This window comes from Urocampus carinirostris, chromosome 4, assembly GCF_059441175.1.
Source record: "Urocampus carinirostris isolate Australia breed hairy pipefish chromosome 4, RoL_Ucar_1.0, whole genome shotgun sequence".
Classification (NCBI taxonomy): Eukaryota; Metazoa; Chordata; class Actinopteri; order Syngnathiformes; family Syngnathidae; genus Urocampus; species Urocampus carinirostris.
In genome coordinates this window covers 45,658,171-45,683,304 of record NC_142352.1, presented here as the reverse complement: position 1 = coordinate 45,683,304, position 25,134 = coordinate 45,658,171, and the positions used below count along the sequence as shown (strand labels likewise).

General features: G+C 38.8%; 2 protein-coding genes across 2 annotated transcripts; both read left to right on the top strand.

Annotated features, from left to right (window-relative positions):
• Positions 1–6,959: 6,959 nt before the first annotated feature.
• sec11a (SEC11 homolog A, signal peptidase complex subunit) lies at positions 6,960–14,609 on the top strand. Its single transcript, XM_088334698.1, has 6 exons — positions 6,960–7,149; positions 10,214–10,323; positions 11,495–11,644; positions 11,730–11,849; positions 14,123–14,180; positions 14,261–14,609. The coding sequence occupies exons 1-6, from the start codon at positions 7,060–7,062 to the stop codon at positions 14,309–14,311; spliced, it is 579 nt and encodes a 192-aa protein (XP_088190824.1). The 5' UTR covers positions 6,960–7,059; the 3' UTR covers positions 14,312–14,609.
• Positions 14,610–20,680: 6,071 nt separating this feature from the next.
• nmbb (neuromedin Bb) lies at positions 20,681–23,923 on the top strand. Its single transcript, XM_088333293.1, has 3 exons — positions 20,681–20,863; positions 22,529–22,710; positions 23,591–23,923. The coding sequence occupies exons 1-3, from the start codon at positions 20,698–20,700 to the stop codon at positions 23,639–23,641; spliced, it is 399 nt and encodes a 132-aa protein (XP_088189419.1). The 5' UTR covers positions 20,681–20,697; the 3' UTR covers positions 23,642–23,923.
• Positions 23,924–25,134: the final 1,211 nt, after the last annotated feature.

The window sequence follows — 25,134 nt, the reverse complement described above, 5'->3', positions numbered from 1 at the left end:
AAAAAAATCCCTGGACAGCATCTATAGATTTCAGACCTTTAATATGTGATGTATTAACATTGCATTAACATTGTCTTTAGAAATGTATTCCTGTTGAATCCTCTTATTAAAGAGGACCATAAAATAATGGCCTGAATGTGTAGAACTATCTGCAATAATCCGTTGCCTCGTCAGCAGCTACAGTGTCGGAAAGGATACAAAACATTTGCTGCAGCTACGGCTGCTACACTTATAAAAATAGCATCAATAATCTAATAATATTGCAAAATTATTCGGGAAAATAGCCCCATTTTACTCAACTAAAAATTATTTGTGCACAAAATCCTTATCCTGAAGAAGATTTCAATTACATCGTACAGATTCTTATTGCTGAAAGTCAAGACTGTCCCTGACGTATTTTTGGCATATGTTTTCATTCAAACGTCTGTTCGACAGAGGCCGTGGGATTATTTTTTTTACGTTTGTGATGTGATACTTCAGTTACCGCCCCTCTATCAGTTAATGTTTGTAAAACCGGTGACGTTTCCCAAGGCCTACTAGCAGGCGCTTAATTGCTTTATCAAACACTGATGTAAGTCTTTAAAAATGCCTCCAGGTAGATTTCTGACCCTGTCAAAATGCAATAGCTGAAATGTGATTGGTTAAATCTTTCAATATGAAAGCTTACATCAGGATGCCGCACTACCAGGTAAAATCGAAAAAAGGAAACTGACAGAGAATTTGGAATTATTTAATAAGAATTCATCTAAAACATATAAAAAACATCACATGATTCAGATATTCTTTAGGCCAGCAGAAAAGGCCAGTAAGATAAAAGCAGAAAGGCGTGGTGGAAAATAAAGTATAACGGCTCTTTGAACTCATTTGGGCATTGTTAACACATACTATTTAACTCTCAACATACTACTTAACGATGCGCCCCACCTTTAAAGCCCCAGTGTATAATATTTGACCACTTGATGGAACTGTATTGTCCAATGCGAACAAAGACCAGTAGCACGGAGCACATTGTAGCAGCAAGTAGCAAGACAAACATGGTGGCGACCTTAGGTAGGGATTCCATTATCTAAAAGAAATACAACTTTTTTGACTTGTGATTTTGTTTTTAAATAGAAATTAACAATCACGTGATAGTTCAGGTATTTTTGCCTAGTATTCAAATTGTTGTTGTTTTTTTCACTGAATAAATGTTGTTTTTTACCACTAGGAGGCATTAATTGTTAATTCAATTTACAGGTCACGTTGAAAATAGATTAATGAAAAAATCCTGTTTATAGGCCGATTGTAAATATGTCATGGCTGTTGTAATGTAATTGCCTCCGTCAGTTTTTATTACGATAACCTTACTAACAGTGCAATAGTAAACAAAGCAGGGAACACTGTTGATTAATTTAATGACCTCACCCTTAGTGTTTACAGCAGGCATGTAGACCAACCATGTTTAAAGTCCTGCTATGGCCTCTGACATAAAATTATTATTATGTGGCCTGCAAGTAATCTGTTAGAAAATAATCTTACAAAAACAAAAGACCCTTTCGCCAAATGATGGCAGTAGCCATTTGGCCGCCTTGCCCTTGGCTTTTTGTGAGAAGACTAGCCCACCCTATTTCTGACATGGGGACTGTAAAAGGAGAGTTGTCTGCAAGGCCCACGGCATCCAGAACTAGTGAAAAATTGAGTATGTTTTTACCAAAATCCAAAACAATGGCGTCTGCCTAATTTGCCTACGATACTGTGGCTGTTTTCAAAGAGTATTATGTCAAGAGGAACTGCCGGACAAAACATCTTGACTACAAAAAGCTGATTGGAAATAAACGATGTGTAAAGGTAAAGCAACCAGAAGCGGTTTTAACAGCATTTCGACACTTTTTTCATGAGCCTCTGCATAAAATACTAGAAAATACTAGAAAGGGAAGCTACGAGATTGCGACGCTGATCACAGGCACTTTTCACGGAGAGTGAATTTATCAAAAACTGTTCAAAGAATGCCAGGTTGAATGGTCGACCCTCACACACTTTCAGCGCACTATATCTGTCCCGCTTTCTGAAAAGTTTGGACACCCCCATGTAGACATTTGCTTTCCTGCCATTAACTTGTCGCAACCCAAACAAGTGCAAATAAAGATAACTATTTTCTCAACTCTAATCTCAAATAGTATGTTTTTGTGTGTGCGTCATGGGAATGAAAGAATATAGAAACAAAATCATGTCCGTGCAATAAAGGACTAGATTGTGAAAAACTTGTTTATCTGAAGTTTAGAGTAAACATTGAGAAAGAGCGCCGACTTCATTACGTTATTACTCACCGGATTACTCCCTCCAGGAAATTATGATGTCAACCATAGAACACAGTACCAAGTTTTTGTTTGTTCTCTGTTCCATTATCCATTTCATTACAGAGACACCCTTTTGAATTTTGTTGTGTTTGTTCTACAGTCTGCAGTGTTTGCTTTATGATATGAGCTGTTTTTTTTTATAATCAAGCATAACAACTTTAGTTATTTTGTCATCTTTGAGTGGTTTATAGACAGAAGTAAAACCAATCATTAACTTAGCAGATTTGTTTGTTTGTGGCTATTTTTATTTGGGAACATCACAAAAACAACTTGAACAAACAATAAACAACCGGAAAAACAAAACATTTACAGACATTAATCTGTGTAATACAATACTGTCATGATTACTGATTCGGGGCACCTGCGGTTGCCCCAGTGGCGCCAACAGCTCTGGTCGCTGATTGGCTCCTTGACACTTTTTAAACCCCCCCGACTCCCTCTTACCGGCGTCCGATCGTTGCGAACCTTCAGCTCCCGCTAAGGCAAGCATTCCGAACCTGACTCCCTGTTTTTTGACGCCCGTACGTTTCCCGGCTTCGACCTGTTTTCGTTTGATCATGTCTCTGCACCTGCGCCCTGACAACCCGACCTGCTTTTCCCTCTTCGACACGCTATCGCTCGCCAGAGAAGTGCCACTTGTGCGTCCCGAGCGACCTGCTTCCCACAATCAACGATCACTGGATCGTGGGTGCCAGCTTACGTCTCCTTTCTCAATAAAACTAAGAAACTAACTCAATTGGGTTTCCGTCTCCATTCCTGGTGCCTGACAAATACTGTAATACATGATTATTAGTCCAAAGGGAGTAGGCTTATCTTTTAAGGCCCTACGCCCATTACTATTTAACTTGCAGGAAAAACATTTTGAAAAATTAAAACAATAGAAAACAAAGCCTTGACAAAATAAATACATTTTAGACCTGCATTATAGTTCTAAAGCCTCATATAACATCTAATCTTTTTTTAGCATCTTTAAAAAAAAAATTCTCACAAGATATCTGGGGCGATTTTAGGTTCAGAGCTTTGGGGCTGCTGAGCACCAAGAGTGTCTTGCCGGTTGAAAACATTTCTTTCATTTCACTTAAAGCAATATAACAGGCAATTATGATAACATTTTGATTACAATATTTTGCTAAAGGCTTTTTATTTTAAAAGGCCGTTTTTGTCTATTGAATGTTTGTTTTAAGTGTGTTTTTATTAATTGAATGTGCCTTTTTAAAATGAATTATGGCACCCTTGGGCTTCCATAATAACATACTCTCACCGTAATTCACTGGAGCCTCCACAGACTCTGCCGCTCTGCCACAAATGGCACTAGCTGAGAGAAAGGGGAGCGGGGACGGGGGTCGAGAGCGGTGCTAAATCAATAATCAAATGGACTGAACAGTTTTAAGGCAGTGGAGTATTCCCAAGGCTGTGGTGTTCACATTTTTGTTGTTTTACTTTTTTATATTTTAGATAGCATTTTTCATTATATTTAAGCCTATCCTGTCCTTTATTAAGGAAAAGATAGTTTTAAACATGTTAACATTTTTTGTTGAGCTTTGGATGAAAAACGGGTCCATGCAGCATATAATTTAATTATTGAATTAAGTCAGGGTGTCAGGGATTACCAGAACAGAGCAGGAGACCCCAGAGCGTTCGTACAATTCTTTATTTAGGGAAGCGTAAGGGTTAGCGGGAGACGTGATCAATTGTAGCGTGGGACGAAGGCAGGTCGAGTTTACCAGGACTGAAGAGAAGATCGTAGCGTGGACGGAAGCAGGTCGGATCGAAGGCAGACGGGCAGAATCAAGTAAACAACAAGGCAGGTAATCGGGAGTGTCTTACGAATACAGGAGTAATCCTCGGACACCCATGTCTCGGTGTAGAATGCTTAAATAGCGAACATAACCCAATCAGAAGGCGCACTCCAGCGCGCCAGATGATTACCCCAGGTGGCTCCACTTAGGTAATCATGACACAGGGACATTTTTAGGGTCACAATCTCAATCATTCTATAAGTGGCACAATGGTTTTTCAATATAATGCATACGTATTGAACCCCTCTGCTTAGATGATGAGTGTTTGATTTATAGAAAACGGTTTAATATTTAATGGTAGTTTATACTCACTTAATTTACTCATAAGGGAAGAGATTTCTAAAGACCATGTAAATATGTCACATATTAAACGTCTGAAAATCATCGATGCACGACATGGTGGCTGTCCAGGGATTTTTTTCCCAATTTAGTGATCTGTCACTTGATAATCTAAAACAGGTGGTGAATACGGCCAAACTGACTACAGTACTTGCCTGTTTGACCCGCTGACTAAAGGTCTTTTTGGGGTCCTTGGACCTTCAGTTCTAATTATTATAAACATGTCACTCTCCTCAGGGTCACTCTCCGCTGTTATTAAGCCTACACTAAAACGACCCAGCCTTGATCCAGAAAGCTTACATGCATGTAACTATAGACCTAACCACTCTACTGAGACAGCCCTGATGAAGGTAACCAATGATCTTCTAATGGCAATCGACTCCGGCGCTTCATCACTCTTGCTGCTGCTGGACTTTAGTGCTGCTTTTGACACTGTGGAACATAATATCTTACTAGAACAGTTGGAAAAATTGATTGGTCTCTCAAGAACCGTCCTCTTATGGTTCAGATCCTACCTCTCAGATAGGACGCAGACGCACTGTGTTAAATATGGTGAAATTACCTCTGAGCTCTTTAGTGTTACCTGTGGTGTTGTCAAGAAAGTGTGATCACATTTCCCCGATTTTAGTGAATCCTGCATTGGCTCACTGTTTAAGGTGTGATTTTAAGGTTCTGTTGGTAGTATACAAAATCATGCATGGACTTGCTCCCTCATATCTCTCAGATTTAATTTAGCCCTATGTTCCGGTCCGTGGGCTCTGCTCCTAAAGTGCTGGTCTACTAGTGATCCCGAGAGCCAAGAAGAGATCCGCAGGTTAGAGAGCGTTCTCCATTCTGGCCCCTGTGCTGTGGAATGCTGTTCCCCATGAGACTCGATCTGCAATCTCAGTGGAACTGTTTAAATCCAGGCTTAAAACACACTTCTATTCTATAACATATGAATAACCTACATTTTATGCTGACAATACCTGTGTATTATTTGTTATCGCAACATCCATTGCAGCCTGGTCATCCTGGAAGGGGGATTACCTCATGTGTGGTCCCTTCTCAAGGTTTTTTCATTTTCCTCATGTTGTGGTTTTGGAGTTTTTTTCTTGCCCTCATGTAGGTTTTAGATCAGGGGATGGTGTAATAATAGTCTGTGGTTTGCAATAATCTGTCGTCTGTGCAGCCCTTTGTGACTCGTTGTGACTAAGGGCTATACAAATAAACATGACTTGACTAGACTAATAATAGAGATTTAAGTTTAATAATATCATCAACTTTTAACATGTTTGATTTAAAGAACAAAAAGTTTGTATGTTCTTCGTCCAGCCTTATGCACAATCCAAACAGCTTTCTTCTGTCGTCAAATAAGTGTTTCTATATTGCTGCTATAAGGGAGGCTCCAAATCTCTATACAAAGACTGAGCCTACTAAAGTTTCAGCACAATGTTGTCTTTAACATGAAACCAGACTGGATGTCAGCTCTTTTGCAAAATCATAACTTTGATTTAATTTCCCCTATACTCCTACACGGAGACTCCGCACGGAATATGCTGGTCTACTTTTGACTCCAAGAGACAAGAAGAAGTCTGCAGGCTCAAGAGCGTTCGCCATCTGGTCCCCTGTTCTGTGGATTGCTCTGTCTCAGGAGATATGATCTGGAACCTCAATGCAAGTTTTTGTATCTACACTTAAGACCCACTCTTATTCAATATGATTGATGCCCACATCATAATTTTATTTTCCCTTCCTTTCAGGTTGCCTGGCTGGAGGTGATACGAGTGAGAAGGACGAGATGAGTCAGCGGACCAGCGTCTGGATCTGAAGCATGTGACCGTCTCTAACGACCAGCCGGCAGAGATGGGAAGCTGCGTCGTTAATGTCATGGACATTTAGGACAATTTTTACACGCTCGAAATTTCTTTGCTGTCAAATTTCTACATAGTGCCTATGTTTTTATTGATGTTCACTAGGTTTTGTATTTTGTTACCCAGTGCTAAATCTATTGCCCCCTTCATCCTGAAAGGGGGATTACCACTTTTCTTTGCCGGCAAGTTGGTTTAAGATCAGGGGATGTTGTGAGTGTGCCCTGTGCAGTCCTTCAAGACATTTTGTTACTAAGGGCTATACAAATAAATGTGACTTAGCTTGACTTGATAGATATGAGCTACAGACTTACTTTTATAATTTACATAGCCCGAAAGTTGAGCCAGGCCGAAACAAATCATCCAATGGGCTGGAACTGGCCGTATGTTTGACACGTCTGCCCATCCCTCCCCCCTCCGGTAACGCCCCTGTCCTCGATCGTCTGTACCACCGGTAAAAAGAAAATGTAAATACAATTTTTGGGGAAAAAAAGGAGATAATATTAAGTGTACAATATATATTTTATTCAAACAATCGCTGTTGCAGGCTTTGGTTTACTTTACAGCCCTCCCTCGTTTGCGCTCTCGTATCCCGTAGCGCCAACTCAACGCAGACAGGCTGTGGGCGGGACTTCCGGTCGCGGCACGCACCCGGAAGTCGATGAGAGAACGGGGGTCTGTGGACGGAGTTGACGCCGCATCCATATGCTTGCCCGCCGTTCTGAGGCAGTCTGAATGTCGGCGTTTTCGCTCATCCAGTCTTCGTTTTCCACAATGTTGTCGTTTGATTCCCTCGACGACGTGCGTCGCATGAACAAGCGGCAGGTGGGTTCGAATGGCTTTTCTTCAATTCTTTGTGGAAGAAGGAGACCCTCTGGGCTAACGGTTGCTAGCCGCCAACACTTGGGGAAAAAAATAACTAAATGCACATATTTTTTTTTATGTGGTGTTAATCTAACATGCTATTATCAAGTTGACCAGTCGGTTTGAGCAATAGCTAGCTTGTACTACTAATTTTGAACTGAACTTGTGTTTATGTGTCCTAGCAAGGAATCGTTAATGATTATGTATCACACGCTTGCATGGTGTTTTTGGTAAAATTTTCCTCCACTGGACCTTAATGCTGTGGTTCCACGAGGCTCTGTTCAATGAACTTTTTTTTGTTAAATTCCCCAGAATAAAGTAAAATTGCACCCCCACTTCACTAGGGGGCAGTGGTACCTCAGTGGCAGAGTGTTTGAGTTTGGAGTGTCTTAAGTCCTCATGTGACCCCATGATAAACTATTAAACATGAACGCGGAGACAGGCGATGTTAGACGAGATAAAGAGTCAAACAAAGTCCTCTCCCGTAGCACGAAACCAAATAAATTCAACTGTCATTAAAAGACTATGTAGCCCAAGTATTCTAATCAGATGCTTGAGTGTTTTCCAGCTAAAATATGCAGGTCAAAGATTACGTAAAACATCCTAGAAAGCCTGCAGTCCTTTACTTTTGGAGTCAGTTAATATGGCCAACGGAAGACAGTTACCACCTAAATTCTTGCAAGTCTGCTCAGCTGCTGGAAATGTGAATTTCCCTTCGGGGATGAATAAAGTATCTATCTATCTATAAAGACTTAAATCTAGGATTGTGAACAAATGTAAAAGGCTTAAAATTTCTTCTAAACTACCTTGCGTATGTAATCAGTAAAGCCCTTTGTGATATTAAGGGCTATATGACATGACTTGGGATTTTAAAAAATATTTTATGAAAGGTGAACTTATTACTTGTTGCCAAAATAGTGTAGAGGATTATTTTTCCAAATAAATTTAAAGGTACAGTGTGTATATTGTAGCTCCTTCACTTGGATTTGCTGGTCTACTAGTTATCCCAAGAGCCAAGAAGAAATACGCAGGTTCGGGAAGTGTTTAAATCTAGGCTTAAAACACACTTGTATTCAAAAGTTTATGAATTATGTTGACCTCAATAAGCTGTCAAACGGGACATTCTAAACAGGTCCAGTTTAGCTGTGCAGTCAGAGCACCGGACCAACAGGAATATAGATGACATTGGATTTAATGTCATTATCTGACTGTTTTTACTCTGAGCTCAAGAGAAGAATGTTCATTTCTTGGTGCATTTCACATGTGACAATGACAATAGATCTGTCACTTAAAATTGAAGAATGGTAGATCATTTATTGTCATTGTAACATGTAAATACACAGCAAAATTAACTTTTGTCTCATGTACCATCACTAAAGTTAGTAGATAGAATACAAGTCCTTTTCATATGTCATATTACTGGCACACTAGTGGAAAGAGTTTGGCGCTCTCACTGCTTACAAAGACATTTATACATTTTTTTTTTGGGGGGGGTTAAAAATAAATTGCGTGTCAAAATGCTCTCTTGTATTGTTCAGAGAGCTGGCCCATTTTGGAGGTGTGCCGTACTTTAAGGACCACTGGTTAATACCCTCCATTTTTCATGATCAAAGTGCTACTATGCTTAGGTTATAACAGACGAAACGTGGGGAAATAAATCTAAATTATATCCAGAAGACTTTAAAACAATTTATTCTAGTCTATTAAATGTAATATGGCAATATGTAATTTGTGGGAAAATGTCAATTATGTATGTGGACCTGAGTAATAGTTGAACGTATCCAATATCATAGAATATGTAGAGGAACAGGAATTGAAAATCTTCAGACCCATACAGGACTGTTTCCGAAAATTTGAATATTGTGGTAGTTTTATTTTCTGTGCTAAAATTACAAAACTGTCTTACATTCTGGATTCATTACAAATCAACTGAAATATTACAAGCCTTTATATATATTATTGCTGATTATAGCTTATGGCTTCCTCGTGTACCTTTTCACCATAATACTCTAATATTTTGAGATGTTTTTACTATAATCAGTAATATTAAAACAGAATTTTAGACTTTGGATTGATTTTAATTTCCACCACAAACTTGTTTTTAAAAATGGAGAATGAACAAGTAAAACTGAAAATATAAAGGGTCTATCAAAGGAATTGATAGGTTTATTTTGAGTTCAAGATTTAGTGTGCCAGCACTATCAACAATTTCAGCAAGTTTTTTTAAAGTTCAATTTACTTCAAGACATGTTAAAGGACTGGGATGTACATTAATACAAATTGTTTATTAAAACGGAGTATCAGTTCAGGGGTTTTCAAACTTTTCAGAAAGTAGGCCAGATTTGGTAAGCTTAAAATGTGTGAGAGCCAACTATACAGCCTAACATTCGTTGAACAGTTTATTATAAACTTAAGGTTTGCGGTGCTTGGCAATAGGCGTCACAACCTCGTAGCTCGCCTTTGTTGCATTTTCATTTGACTCGCAGGGTCTCGTGAAAAAGCTCTGAAGTGCATTTAAAACAGCTCCCAGTTGCCTTACCTTTTCACTGTGTCCGTACCTCTTAATATTTTATATTATTTAAAACAGCCTCAGTCTCTTGGCAAATTAGGCAGTTGTTTTAGATTTCAGTGAAAAAAATACTCCCAATTTCGACTGGAAGCGACAGCCCACACAGTCAACTTGGCTTTTTCTTATACAATCGGCATGTCGAAAATGGTCTGGGATAAAATTCTCACAGAAAGCCGAGAGCAACGTGGCCAAAGGGCTACTGCGATCGTCTGGTGAAATGGTACGAATTTATTTTAAACTGCGGTCAACATTACTGGCGGGCGACGTATTATTAATTGAATGACGGGCCAATAAAAATGTGATCACTGGCCAGCTGGCCCCTACCCGGACTTTGGACATGAGTTTGTTGATGCATATATCATGTCATTTAATCATCTTTAGGAAGCAATATAGATGTCGTAGTTGACCTAATCAACCTTTTTGTGTGTCTAAACTTGTAAATGCTGTGTTTTGCAGCTCTATTACCAAGTACTGAACTTTGGCATGATAGTTTCCTCTGCTCTGATGATCTGGAAGGGTCTAATGGTCGTTACCGGCAGCGAGAGTCCCATTGTTGTTGTTCTCAGGTAGGACTGGAATTTTTATTATTATTCATTCTCATAGTCTGGAAACATTTCTTAAATATTTCCATGTGTTTGCATGCTTGACCACTTGGGCATTAAATAAGGTTCCAACTGGTGTTACACGGGCAAGCTAAGTCAACATTATTATGTTACGAGTTTTCTTTTGTGTGCAAACGTAATCATAGTGACATGCAACTTACCTAGAGATGAAGTCATTAGAGAATAGAACTGTGACACAAAAACAACTATAAATCTACAAATAACAACAGAATTGCTGTTGAATAAATGGAATTGATTGTCATACAAAAGTATAAAGAAATAGGGGGGCTTCTCCTTTCTGTGTAAGAAAGTGATTTAAAGAGAGGCTGGCTGCACGCTACCATCGGGTGACTGCGACTTCAGCCAGGTCTCCGTCCTGATTAAAATAAGAGTCACAAATGTAATGGTTTCTCACGAATAGCAGCTCCAGGTCATCCATTTCATGGGTAATGGATCTGACGTTGTTGAAATACAGCCACTGCAGGTGTGCCTTAAGAAGTTCTCTGCCTTAGTCGATTCCCAGACTCTATAACAATCCAAAGAGCACCTGCTGGTAATCACTGTTTCTTTCCGCTCTTCTGGCCTTCCTCAGGGTTAGGGTTAATTTAATTGATGTTTTTTATTTTTTAAAGTAACGAGCCTCTGAGGCTACTACCTAACAAACCGCAGTTTGTTTTGCTGGCCAATTGCACAAAACGCTTGCTGTTTTACTGACAGTCGCGCAGACACTGCACGTATAATTTGCTTCGCTTTTATTGAGGAGTGTCATTAAAGCTTAGTTGGCCAAGCACGCTGTCACTCACAAACATGGAACTATAAATCCTTGGAAAAAACACTGTGTCTTGCGATTACACAAAAAAAAAACAGTAAACTGTGCAGCCCTATTTTCCAATAATGATTTGACAATTTTCTGTTAGTTATTGTGTTCCAAAAGAACCATTTTGCATAGTAGTTCACAAAAGCATTAATTATAAGCTGATACATTCTAGTGACTCTTTATGCCTTTCATGTTCTGCTGAGCACAACAAGGCACTAATTTGACAATGAGCCAAAAGGTGTGTCGATAATGGAGGTTAAAAAAATATCACGCTGCTACGACAATGAAGGATCACTCCTTTTTTGCGGGTAATTCCAGCGGCAGTATGGAGCCAGCTTTTCACAGAGGAGACCTCCTCTTTCTCACCAATCGTGTCGAGGATCCCATCCGGGTAGGCGAGATCGTGGTCTTCAGGATAGAGGGCAGAGAGATCCCAATCGTACACAGAGTGTTGAAGATTCATGAAAAGTGCGTATAAATTATGTTTTGACACAAGTTCGTTGTGGAAATGTTTCGTTAAGATCACAAATGTGTTTTTTTGTTTTTTTACAAGGGCAAATGGAGACATCAAGTTCTTGACAAAAGGTGATAATAACGCCATCGATGACCGAGGTCTATACAAGCAAGGACAACACTGGCTAGAGAAGAAGGACGTGGTGGGACGAGCGCGGGGGTAACACTAAGATTCAATCATTTATTAAGTAATATTTATAAAAAGGCTTTAATTGTGCATGAAAATGCTTGAAATTGTTGCCATTTCTTGGTAGTCTGACTTTATAGAACACGCAATAACTGAAGAAAATATATTTTAAAGTGCGTGAAAATTACACCGACACGCCTGCTTTGGTGGCTTGTCATTATGGCGATGTCATGTGAAGCCTCACTGCCCCCTGCTAGTCGCATACAAGAGGACAGCTACCCAAAGAAATACAAAAGTTTTAGCTTTTTACACACTGAACAGATACAACAAAACAAAATCCTTGAAAATGCAAAACAATAAGATATACATTTACATTTTAACTCTACAGTGGTACAAGTGAGTGATAAGAATCTACCTACATGAATACTCTTATACATACATACAGCGACCACTACGAAAACATATTTCAACCCCAAGCTCACTGTCATTGTACCCGAGTGAGACCTTGTCTAGAGAAGGGACTGCACAATACACAAAGAGGTAAGTATTAGTTTCAGGAGCGAGCAGCAGCAAGTCAACTGCAGGAGAGAGAGTGGGAAAGGTGAGAGGAGAGAGAGTGGGAAAGGTGAGATGGCACAACATTCATTTGGACAGGTAACTTAAAATTAGTTTTACCTGGTTATATCAGTATTATTTTCCCCCCATTTTATTAACACTCCACTTATTGAAACATGAATATTTTGTTTGTTTGTTTGTTTGTACATGATTCAATTGTTTGTTTGTTTGTACATGATTCAAATTGAATCTTTTCTTCCGGCGCCGTCACGAATGGCAGCCACTCCAGCAGCTCCCGTGTTATTTTCGATTGTTCTCGATTGTTCTCAGCTCAGGGATGCTGCTGGAAATGTGAATTTCCCTTCGGGGATGAACAAAGTATCTATCTATCTATCTATCTATCTATAAAGAAATGATAAAATGCAAAAATATTAGCTTCTTATTATTCTATTTTAACTTATTAAAACAGGAATCCTATGTAAAACACGCAAAAAAAATATGAATTAAGATAAGTAATGCAAAAAGTAAAATATAAGCAGTCTCTAAGATTGAATTCACTCTGCTTCGGAGCAATCACTTTCTTTAAAATGAGTCAAATTTTGGCTATTTTATCTGCTTTTTGTACATTCAGTACTATCTTTGTTTTCTGCATTGAACTCAATTATTGCCCAAAACACTTGGAGCCCCTGCTGTGTTTGTAAACAAGTGTGACGAAGCAAAGCTGCTCGTGCATTGTTAGAGAAAGGCAGAATTTATGTCGGTTTATAGCAGTCCATTGACACAAAAATATCATCCATAGAAACCTCTCAAAATGGCACAAAGTATGTGTTAGCAGCAAGACAGCGACATTATTTTGTCATTAAAGTCAATCAAGAAAAACTTTATTTTGTTTGGCGCTGGATTTTTTCCTTTGAAGGCATTGGAAACATTGAAAAATTGGCCTTAAAAGTGTTAAAAAGTACTTGAATTTGGCCATGAAAAGGCGAACCCTGCATTTGATGATTTCACTTGACTGCAAAGTCAATGAGACATTTCTGAATGACTCAATACATGTGAGGTTGAAGTGTCTGGGAGCCTCGCTTGTTTATTTTCATTAAAGAGTTCTGGATCACGAAAATATCCTCTTCAGGTATTCCTCATCAAATCAAGGGTAGCTAAAAATGAACTTTCCTTTACGCCCTACAGTATACCTGACTTGTAATCAGCCTGACCTTGCTGTCTTATTTTATACACCCTCTTGAAAGAAATTCCGCAAAGCCCTAGTGCAGGATACAATAATAAGGGTGGTATCTCCCTGTACTACTTCGAACACTCTGTACTGGGTTCTATATTTGTTCTTAATCCATAAACAAAGCTCACCATGATACAGTGGACATCCTCAAATATACACATCACATACATATGAGCAAGTCAAATTGGTTTTAAGTTTGCCTTATACAACAGTTTATCACTAAAACCCTGTCATTAACTTATCAATGCCAGCCCTTTTCTCCTAAATGGGAAGAGCATTCTACAACAAGTTAGCTGAGCTCTGCCGCTCTCTCCTGCTTTAGTGGCTCTGCCCTCAGTCGCTTATCCAATCGCAAAGCGTGGGTGGGGAGGAGTAGGTGCAAAGAGAGCGTTTCTGCTGCATCAAATATAATAATCTGCTCAGCGAATGAAGAAAAATCCAGATACAGATATCCATGCCAATAATCAATCGGCCTCTAGATTTTGGAGCTGATCGAACTTGTTTCTTGTCTTTCTATCAGGTTTGTGCCATACATTGGAATCGTCACCATCCTTATGAACGACTACCCCAAGTTCAAAGTAGGTTGAAGCACTTACTTGGCAAATCAACGTTAGCCTCAATGTCCCCTATTTTAACCTTCTGCTCTGTCCACCCACAGTGCGCCGTTCTCTTCTTGTTGGGTCTCTTCGTGTTGGTCCACCGGGAGTGAAGTCTAAATCCTCAAAATTAAAAGAACCCCAAGTTATGACGCCTTCAACACAGCAATTGGGCTCCAATCTGTCCAAATTTTCTTTATGTATCATTTCTTTAAGCCTTTTGTAGAAATGAGAATAGCTTTGACATATTTTTGTGAGGGAACCAGCCAACAGATGAGCTACCTGCTAGCTAACAGTGTTTTTTTCCTGTCTACTTATTGTCTTTGAAAAAACAGATGTGATGTATTTTATGACAACTTGATATGATCTTCATTAAATATGGAATCTGGTTACCATTCGATATTAAATTGTTATTTTTTTTCAGTGCTACCAAATACTATGAATCTTCCGTAGTTTACTATTCCAGTTTATAGAGAGTAACAAGCGTTGTCTTCTGTGCCAGGAATCTGCATTTTTCAGTATTTTAGCCTTATCGTTACATAAACAAAATATAATATATACTTATATAAATATTTCAGTTATTTTATGTATTAATCTGCCAAATCCATCAGTTTTAGCTCATAGCACGTCCATTTTCCTATTGGTTTTGACCCAAAAAGACTGCCTAATATAAGGGCTTGTGAGAGGCACATGGCTGTAACCAGAAAATGGGTGAGCAGTGATGCACTGTTACTTGACCTTTACCAGGGTGGTTGAAAAAACACTCCTCCAGAGTCTTCACATGTAAAATGGGAACATTCCTGTTTGCTTTGGACTCGGTCCCTCAAAACAAGTCAATTGGTTGGGGTCAGGTCAGGCTGGAATTTTTTAGGCCCCATCTTATCTCTATGACACACCTGGCCTGGTGGCTTCGCTTTGCCATTGCATCTCTTCTTCAATGGTGACTAATAACAGTTGACATGGTCATGAAAACATCATTGTCCCCTACGTGTCACACCCTAGAGGACAGGGTACTGGAGAAATTGGAAAATTGGCTTTGAAGTGCTTAAATAGTGCTCAACTTTAGCTTTGAAAAGGATAGACAAAGCCTGCTTTAGGCAAAGTTGTTATTTTTCATTATATTTAGCCACTTAAGAAATTGGAGACTTACCAATGATTGCACATTATTCAGAATGCCATCTATGGTCAAATTTGGGTGCATTGAACATAACATTCGCAGTAAAGGGACATTGTGTGATGTTTAGCACCTCCTAGTCAACTCAAGTCGACGTCATTGTCTTCGATCTTGCTGCTTCGGGGACCCCCCAAAAAAATCTTGTGAAGGCTGGGCAAAAAAGAAAAATTGTGAGGTTTGGTCAATGAGTCTTCATAGTTTGTATTATTGTTCTTTATATCACTTGTTTTTAGTTGCACAACACAATGCTGTGACAGCTACTGGTCAAATAGTACGGACTGTCCTTTAAAAGGTTTGAGAAAAGGTAAGCATGGGGAAAATTGAACATATTCTCAGTGTTACCAGCAGTGTCATAAATAATTCCATGACGTAGCGGCGATATTTTTTCAGTAACTGTAATTTACTATTTTTTTCTGCCGTTAGAACAACGTTACCGGTACTGACGATCAAAAGCGATGCGTTACGTACGTTTTTGGGTTTTGCTTTTGTTTTTTTGTTTGTTTTTTGGGTGTGTATTTACGTAATTTTTTGTGTGTGTTTACGTACATTTTCATTCGAGCTAACATTTTGCGTGTTTGTTTATTTTCGTGCGTGTTTATGTACATTTTTGCGCATATTTTTGAACGTTTTTGTGTGTTCTTGTGTTATAATGAACATGTTGATTGTCATTTTATTATATTTTATACTGCACTTCAAGTGCATTATAAATGGTCTGTTGCTGTGGGGTGCAATAAATATTACAAGGTTCTATAACACAACTACATGTCTCTTCTCTATTCAACTGACTTCAAATACTGCTCAGAAAAATTTCAAATATTATGACATACACCGGCTTAGTTTTAAAGTAACAGAAATAGTTACTTTCCTTGGTAACTAGTTACTTTTACTGAACAGTACTTCAGTTACTAACTGTTACTTTTGGGCAAAAGTAGTGTGTAACTATCGATCTATCTATTTACTGTGGTCATATCCCTTGAGAGGGGTGACCAACAGCAAGACAAACGCATGCACAAAAACAAAGAAAATAAAAAAGGGGGAAAAGTAGCAAAAATCACACACAAAATATTTTTGGGACCATGGCCAACCCAAATGCCCAAACACCCAAACAAGATAAGCACCTCGGCACCCAAGTTGGTCATGCTTTCGTCCCTCTGGATAAAATGGGACACAAGAAAGGAGCCATGTAACTAGGGAGTGTGTAACTATAACAAGTTAATTTATTTCACTTTCAAGTAACTGACCAACACTGGTTACCAGTATGCATATATCATCACAACCATGAATTAACAGTGGTTATGTTCATTTACTGCTCATTCCCTGTGTTAGGAAAAAAGATATTAAAATGTACTGTTTACCAAATTGTTCGAATTAGTTATCTGACTCCATTAACCAAACACCACCTAACAATGCGCGCTCGTTTCTTTTTGTGAAAAGACGGACAAGAGGCCGGCATTTCCACACGGGGTCAGATTTATTTTCTTAAAGTATTTAACTAAGTGAATTCCATCGAATTGGCCGAGTGTCGCTCGAGTCTTCGTCAAGCCTTCTCTATCGATTCTCCCTCTCGATCTTCTGAAGTTCTCCCGGCCCACGTTTTTTCTGCCAGCTCGTGTGCCGGCTCCTCCCATGGGCGTACCAGGAAACACCCCCACACCTCGATGTCTGTCCTTGTGCGTCTGGCTTTCTGCGTCAGAGTCCTGTTATCAACAGAACTAAACAAAACATTCGCATTCGGAACGGCGTGACCTGAAGCTCACTCAGTAAAAATCTTCATTGCACTCGATAAATGTAATTTGTATTTGATCGTACAAAATCCCTTATAGTCAAATGTATAAAATCCTTCACCTGTTGTTGTTGTTATTGTTTATGGCAATTGATTACATGTCATCTTCCTTGTCCGGTTTTCACTTAGTATCTTCATAATTTGCCACTTGCATCACCGGGGGTTTTAACAAGAGTGACCTTTTACATCGGATATGTTCTCCTTAACCACTCCCCATCACACATTAAAAACAAAATGAAGATAAGCAGTCCATTGAAGTTGTGAACTTGTCGGCAAATATGACTGCGGTTCCCACAGTTTTATAATTGAGCTGACATTAAAGCAGTGTGTGTGCGAGTGAGAGAATGGCAAAGGTTATCAAAAAAAGGGTAAAGTAGCCACGCCAGTTTGTAATCGCTAAAGCAAACGTGGAGAAAAAGAAAGAGTTTCAGCTTGTGCCTCAGAACGCCAGCGTGCTGATGAGAGCTGCATGTTGCAACTCCTCCAATGTCATGTGGCTCATTGTCGGGGCCAGTCAGGGACCCCGGCAACAAATGCGTGGAGTAGAGTTGTGATACAATTTTGTAATGCGTGTGGTAATGAATTGACATTTTTTAATCAATTCCATTCCTTTGAGGTTTCAATTTGAGTTTGTGTTGCTGCCACGGGATTCAGAACCGATACTTTATTCAGGGCAGTGCAGTAGAAGTAAAAAGTAGCAACGTCTTATTATTATTATTTTTTAAACAACTGCTCAATCAGATCATCAAATCATCATAATCCATCTAATCAACAATAAATTACATTTGTTTTAACACTAGCTTTAAATTATAAAGGTAAATTTAAGTACGTAAATCAAATAAATAAATTAAGCACAAGTACAAAGTACAGAACAACAAAGGCAGAACAACAAACTCGCCCAGGGGTCAGCCCCCTAAAATGTTGAAAGAGCCTTATTGGACCAAAAAGACAAATTTGTAAGGAGCTGCAAAAAAAATAAAAGCCCAATACATGCCTTATAATGAACACATGCTGTATGTATTCATACTAGCTTAATATCAAAATGACTAAGTTGGATGCAGCACATCCTGAGGAGAATGACATGACTACTCTGTTGTACGATACCGCCTCAAGTTTAACTACGTCATTATACAAATAAATTACGGAATATCCAGTTTTTGATGTCCATTTTATTTTGTGGATTGGAAAAAAACAACTTAGGTGCATAATGTGTCCCTTATCTGGGCAACAAAAAGAGTGCAATAGAACTTGCATTAATCAAAATAAAATAGCAACCTTTGAAAAGGTAGAATAAATTAAATTACATTAATCAGTTTGTGCAGTTATTTCTCTCTTTATAACTTTTGGCTCCATGGCCAAACACACACCCGCCGGTTTGCCTTAGAACCGCCATCTGCTTGGTACGTGACGCTGCCCCTTTTATAAGAGGCGGAGCGTGGGCCCTTACAGTGGCTCTCAACAGTCAGGGAAAAAAAGCAAGCTAAGGACTCAGAGAAATGTGCGTACTTGCGTGGGGACGATTGAAGTTTCTTAGTATTGGCCTCAATGTAGCAAAACGTAGCCGAGTCAAAGTATAGTTTGTTCTTCACAAATTTACTCAAGTAAAAGTAAAAAGTATAATGATTTGAAAATACTCCCAGAAGTACAAAATGTCCCCAAACTTACTGAAGTCAATGTAACAGATTAGTGTAACTATCCACCTCTGCGTGTGGTGAGGTTTGTGTCTGGCGAGGCACAGTCATATTTACAAATAAATGAACCTACATCTTATATATATTATTTGATTGGCAGAGCATAAAAACAATTTTGGATATAAACCTTGCATAGAAAAACTTGTATTGTCGTATCTTAAACTGTAAATGAAGTCTATGAGCTGCCCCTTTAGAATAAAAGTATCTACAGATAGACAATCCTCCCTTATGAAAATAGTCAAGACAACAAGGAGAGAAAAAAACTAGATGGGATAACTTGCTGTTAGCTTGCTAATACTGTCACAAATTCTATTGTTTGGGGACGAGGTCTGCGCCAAATCAGAATCCTTGGTCTCACTATTGCCCTCTACCATAAGGCAAGAGATTTGTGTGCCTCACTCTGCTTCTGCAGATACTCAGCACAGTAATAGGTTACATTATGATTGTATTAATATTATTCATCCTGTGAAAATTCAGCGATTTTGAAAAAATAAATCCCAAATTTGTGAAGGTAAATGTGGAAGAACTTTAACACTAAATAAATATACCAATTTAATATATTTTTAACCTTGTATTTTCGTGATCACTGATGAGGCAGTCTCACCTGCCCTTCCTGACCCTAAGAAGCGAGTTGGTCAGGATTTTAACTTTTTTACTGGCATGCATCATCTCCCCGCTTGTGGCATCATTCCAGGCGCTGTCAGTTTGTTCATAATGCGCATGTGAGTGTGTGCAGTTCTTGGATATTAGCTCTTTTTTTTCATCATACTGGGTTTGCGTTTGGACTGTACTTGAAGAAGTCCTATTCTTACTTTCACCATTTTCATGCTAAACTAACAAACAGAAAAAAAAACTGTGGGGATGAGTATGATGTCACTCTCTAGCACTATACACCCAACCCCATAGCTAATGAGTTCGTCCCCAACATTCTTGCTAAAAGTAAGATGCAATCAGATAGGGCCGGTGGAAAAACAAAGCCTTAGGGCTCTTTGAACTCAGTCGGGTCTTGTTAACAGATACTCATAGTCAGATATGCAAACCCCACCGCTAAACACAATTTTGCTTTTTGATTGGTCTGACCTCTCGAAAGTCAAATGTGGTGTGCACCACCTGAGGTCTACTTAAAAAGTGGAAAATAGAATATTTTCTCTAACAAATATATGTTAACAATTCCCAACTGAGTTCAAAGAGCCTTTTTTCCCCACCACTCGTATCTGCTTTTATCTTTAATCAAAGCCTCTCGGGACTCACAACACATTTGAAAGGAGAAAAAAAAGGGGAGGTTCGGGTGGTGATCGAAGGTTCGCAAGTGGAGGAAGCTGAAAAACTAACTCTGACAAGTTTTTATCTGTGTGTTTTAATCAACACTTAAATAAACCACAACCAAGCTCAGTTTTACTAGTGCTGTAATTTTAAATACGCACACTTGAATGCTCGTCTGTGTTGTGCCGGAAGGTGCCCCCTCAACCCCTGGTCCTAGTATTTAATTTTTGGGGCAATGTAATAGAACAGTAAAGCACGGAGTATTTGCACCTTGTATTCTCGATGGGGGACATTTCACGCAAGCAGAGGGCACCCGCGCCTTATCGTGGGGTGCGCCTCCTCTAGTGTTAAATACAAAAATAGAACCAGCTACGGACACTGCGCCTTATTAAACCGAGCGCCTATGGTCGCTAAAATACGGCATACAAAAATATGGGAGAAAGTAATCATGCGTAAAATGATTCATAGCACATACAGTGAGGTCAAACACATCATCAGCAGAGAGGGTGGTGCCAGCCCAGTATGGTCTATAAAAGGGGAAACGATCCCTCCACCGCAAAAGAACTGCTAGGGCTTTGCACGTGCACCATGAAGCGTCTGACGGTGAGCAAGGTGTGCTTCTGCAGCTTCCTGACTTTTCTGCTCCTCTTTTCTCTGACTACTGTCAGCACAGCAGTCAGTTTTGACCTCACCGAGCTGAGGAATAAAGTGGCCAAAATTAAAGTCAACCCCAGAGGGAACCTTTGGGCAACAGGTAAGAGCAAGATTTTAATCATACGTAATGATACCAAGGCATGATAAAGAAGTGTTGTTTATTTATTCTAGTAAAAGAAAAAGATTTATTCTAGTGAAAGAAAAAGGTATGGGAGAAATATGAAGTATATCACCCCATTGATATTCAAAAAAATAGCATGGTAGTCAGTTTTCTTTACATACTCACATATTGATTGTCAATCAATGATTGAAAGAAACCCATACTGTACTTTATGTAATGGGCTTAATACTTGAGGTATGTTTTTTTACTTTCTAAATTTCTGTTAATCCGGGATTTCCCTTTTAAGATTTTCTTTGTCCAAGTACACTACAACAAACCTGTACTGTACTTCAATTTGAAGTGGAAATGATATGTTTTACTTTTGCGCTGAGAGGAAAATCTGTCTAATCTTGTCGTACTTCTGTATAATGACAATAAAGGCTGTTGTATTGTATTGTAATGTATTGTGTTGCATTATGCTGTATTCTATTCCATTCTATTCTATTCTATTCTATTCTATTCTATTCTATTCTATTCTATTCTATTCTATTCTATTCTATTCTATTCTATTACACCCTTTCTGAATAATTCAATACAAGACAACAACAGTCACAATTTTACAGCAATCATTTAAAATAATTGTTAATATGTTTGGATTTAATTGCAGCGTTTTCTTTTCTAAATAATAAAAAACGAAAGTAACCTCAGGGAATAATTTATGAAGTGCGTTTTAAGCCTAGTTTGAAACAGTTCCACTGAGGTTGCAGATTGAATATACAGTACAAGAGAAAGTGCCACCTGGTGGTTGTTTCGGACACTGGTCAAATAAAAAAACGAGGTCTCTGAGAAAATAAATAGCGGCGAAATACAAATGCATACTTAGATGGAGGGGATTTAAGTAACAGCTTCAATGTAGCCTATTGCAGCTGAGTAAGAGTACAGTTTTGTCTTCACTAATATGCTCAATTAAAAGTTTAAAGTATGGTGATTGAAAAATATTCTTAGAAATACAATATGCCCCAAAACTTACTTTAGTAAATGTAACGGAGTAAATGTAACTCGTTACTACCCACATCTGGATGTAAGATATGATAATTTGTTTACATGTTTGACGGACTTGCTAAAACGAGGTGGTGTATCCCTGGATTTTCGCAAAGAAAAGTTCTCCATCTGCCGCAGGGATGTCGAATTTTTGGACTGGCCTGACGTCATCCACTTCGCTACAAGCACCCCTCGGGCATCATGTTCATCTGTTAATAAACAACAGGGTAGACTGCTGGAAGTGTGAATTTCCCTGCGGGGATGAATAAAGTATCTATCTATCTATCTATCTATCTATAAGAAGCAATCAAAGTTATTTTGGGATGGGTCTCTTTAAACCTTTGACTTCAACCTTTCATCCCTTTTCTCTTTTCTTGTGATTTGTTTATTGCAACATGATAGAGAAGAAATAAAGGAGAAAATACAACACATTATGAAATATAAGAAATTTGTCAACGTAAGCTTGATTAATTGTTCATCTCTAGGCGCCGTCTCATTGTAACTGCTTTGCTCAAGCCTAACTGCCTCAAAACTTCAATAACAATCAAAAGAATATCCAGTATGTTTGACTGCACTCTTACAATATTGTTATTCCTTTCTGTGTATTTTTGGATGGTGTTTCAGGTCATTTCATGGGCAAAAAGAGTGTGATGGAAACACCGCCGCTGTCTTCCAGCGAGGAAGAGGAGATAGGAGACTTGGATGTCTTGCAGGGACGCGATGGGCTAAGTGAGCTTTTTCAGGATTTCCTGCGAGTGGCCGTGGAAGCACAGGCCGACTCACGAGAGAGTCACTTAAAATCTCAGGTAGCTTGAAAAAATGCACTACAGAAATATAGCTTTTCGACATTGTTGTTGGTTTTGTCTTCATAAATTCAGATACTGTACATTCAGCTTCAGAATATTCATTCATTGACAATTCAAAGACAAACAAAACTTGGTTTGGAGCAGGGGTGTCAAACTCATTTTAACTCATGGTAAAAAAAAAACATGGGGCTGGACTAGACTACTAAAGAGAAAAAAATAGAGAGTGTTAGAGAAAGAGAGAAAAGAAAAGAGGGGAAGAGTGTGTGTGTGTGTGTGTGTGTGTGTGTGTGTGTGTGTGTGTGTGTGTGTGTGTGTGTGTGTGTGTGTGTGTGTGTGTGTGTGTGTGTGTGTGTGTGTGTGTGTGTGTGTGTGTGTGTGTGTGTGAAAAAAGTTAGAGAGAAAGGGAGAAAAAAAGAGAAAGAAACAAAGAAAGAAAGAAAGAAAAAAAGAAAGAAAGAAAAGAATGGGGGAGAGAGAGACAGACGGAGGAAGGAAGGAAGGAAGGAAGGAAGGAAGGAAGGAGCTCATTTTTCTCTTGTGCTTCACAATCTTGTCTCGCTGGCGATATTCAAACCCTTGGCGGGCCTGTTCTAGCCCTTGGTCCACATGTTTGACACCCCTTGGTTCTAGCATCCATTCAGGGCCAGGCCGAGCCTTCATTGGGCCCTAAAAATATTATATTTTGGGGGCCACCTTATTACTTGATGATATAGCAAAATGGTTCACAAAGAAACAGAATATTATTATAGTGTTTTTCAAATTAAAATAACTTTGTACATTTAATAACTTAATATTCTTTTTATATAATTATTATTATTTTTATTTTTTTTTAAATGTTTTCACCCGTATATTTTACTGTTTCTGCGTGTGTCTATTACAGGAGGCACAGATGCTGATGAAGATATTGGAGATATACACACAAAAAAAGTGATTTCAAAATGATTTTAATGTACTGTCTATTTATTTGGTGTGTTTCCAAATGCAACCACGGTTTGTTTCTTTTGCTTATCCATTGCCAGTAAAAGTCTCAGCTTCACTGCTGTCGATCTATGTTGACTTGTAGCAAGAACTAAAGCTCTGAAGACTGTGACATCAGGATTGTGAGAGCAATATGGAATTGCTACCGTTTTTTTCTCTGCAAAATACATCCAAAATATCTCATTAAGCCCTTAAATAAATGATAAAAATGATAAAAATAAATGGAGGCAAATTATATGAACCGTGTTTGTGCTTGTATGATATGAAGAGGATGTTTCAAACGAAACAAAAAACCAATGACTTGCCCTGTTAATCATGGTGAGGTGGTTAGCGCGTTGTTGTATTCTATCTATCTATCCATCTATCTATCTATCTATCTATCTATCTATCTATCTATCTATCTATCTATCTATCTATCTATCTATCTATCTATCTATCTATCTATCTATCTATCTATCTATCTATCTATCTATCTATCTCTATATATGACAATATATATATATATATATATATATATATATATATATATATATATGTATATATATATATATATATATATATATATATATATACATACATATATGTATATATATATATATATATATATATATATATATATATATATATATATATATATAAAAAAATATATATATATATATATATATATATATATATATATTTTTTTTTTTGTATATGTGTATAAAACAGGGCAGCACTGCGGCGCGTGTGCGGCTCAGTTCCCGAGGTCATGAGATCGAACCCCCTGTGTGGAGTTTGCATGTTCTCCCCGTACTTGCGTGGGTTTCCTCCGGGCACTCCGGTTTCCTCCCAAATTCCAAAATCATGCATGTCAGGTTAATTGGCCGGTCCAAATTGTCCCTCGCGTGAATGAGCGAGCGAATTGTCTGTCCCTGTGTGCCCTGCAATTGGCTGGCAACCAGTTCAGGGTGTCCCCTGCCCACTGCCCGAAGATAGCTGGGATTGGCTCCAGCACCCCCGCGACCCTACTGAGGATAAGCGGTTCGGATAATGAATGGATGTATATATATATATATATATAAAACAACATAAAATAAACTTGTATATGTTACACACCCTGCGGAGCGGCAGCGCTTGCGGGCACAGTTATGAGGTCATGGGTTCAAATCCAGCTGCCAGCCTTCCTGTGCAGAGTTTGCATGTTCCCCCCTTGTTTGCGTGGGTTTCCTCCAGGCACTCCGGTTTCCTCCCACATTCCAAAAACATGCATGTCAGGCCAATTGGCTGATCCAAATTATCCCTCGGTGTGAATGCGCGAGTGAATTGTCTATTTTTGTGTACCCTGCGACTTGCTGGCAACCACTGCCTGAAGATAGCTGGGATGGGCTCCAGCACCACCGCGATCCTACTGAGGGTAAGCGGTGCCGACAATGGATGGATGGATGTTACACACCACTGAAATATTCT

What these genes read in the sequence shown, in the direction of transcription:
- sec11a (XM_088334698.1), top strand. Translation starts at nt 7,060, where the DNA reads ATGTCGGCGTTTTCGCTCATCCAGTCTTCGTTTTCCACAATGTTGTCG. An exon ending in GTGTTGAAGATTCATGAAAA is followed by an intron (nt 11,645 to 11,729) that starts GTGCGTATAAAT and finishes TTTTTTTACAAG; the next exon opens with GGCAAATGGAGACATCAAGT. An exon ending in GTGGTGGGACGAGCGCGGGG is followed by an intron (nt 11,850 to 14,122) that starts GTAACACTAAGA and finishes TCTTTCTATCAG; the next exon opens with GTTTGTGCCATACATTGGAA.
- nmbb (XM_088333293.1), top strand. Translation starts at nt 20,698, where the DNA reads ATGAAGCGTCTGACGGTGAGCAAGGTGTGCTTCTGCAGCTTCCTGACT. An exon ending in AGGGAACCTTTGGGCAACAG is followed by an intron (nt 20,864 to 22,528) that starts GTAAGAGCAAGA and finishes ATGGTGTTTCAG; the next exon opens with GTCATTTCATGGGCAAAAAG. An exon ending in AGAGTCACTTAAAATCTCAG is followed by an intron (nt 22,711 to 23,590) that starts GTAGCTTGAAAA and finishes TGTCTATTACAG; the next exon opens with GAGGCACAGATGCTGATGAA.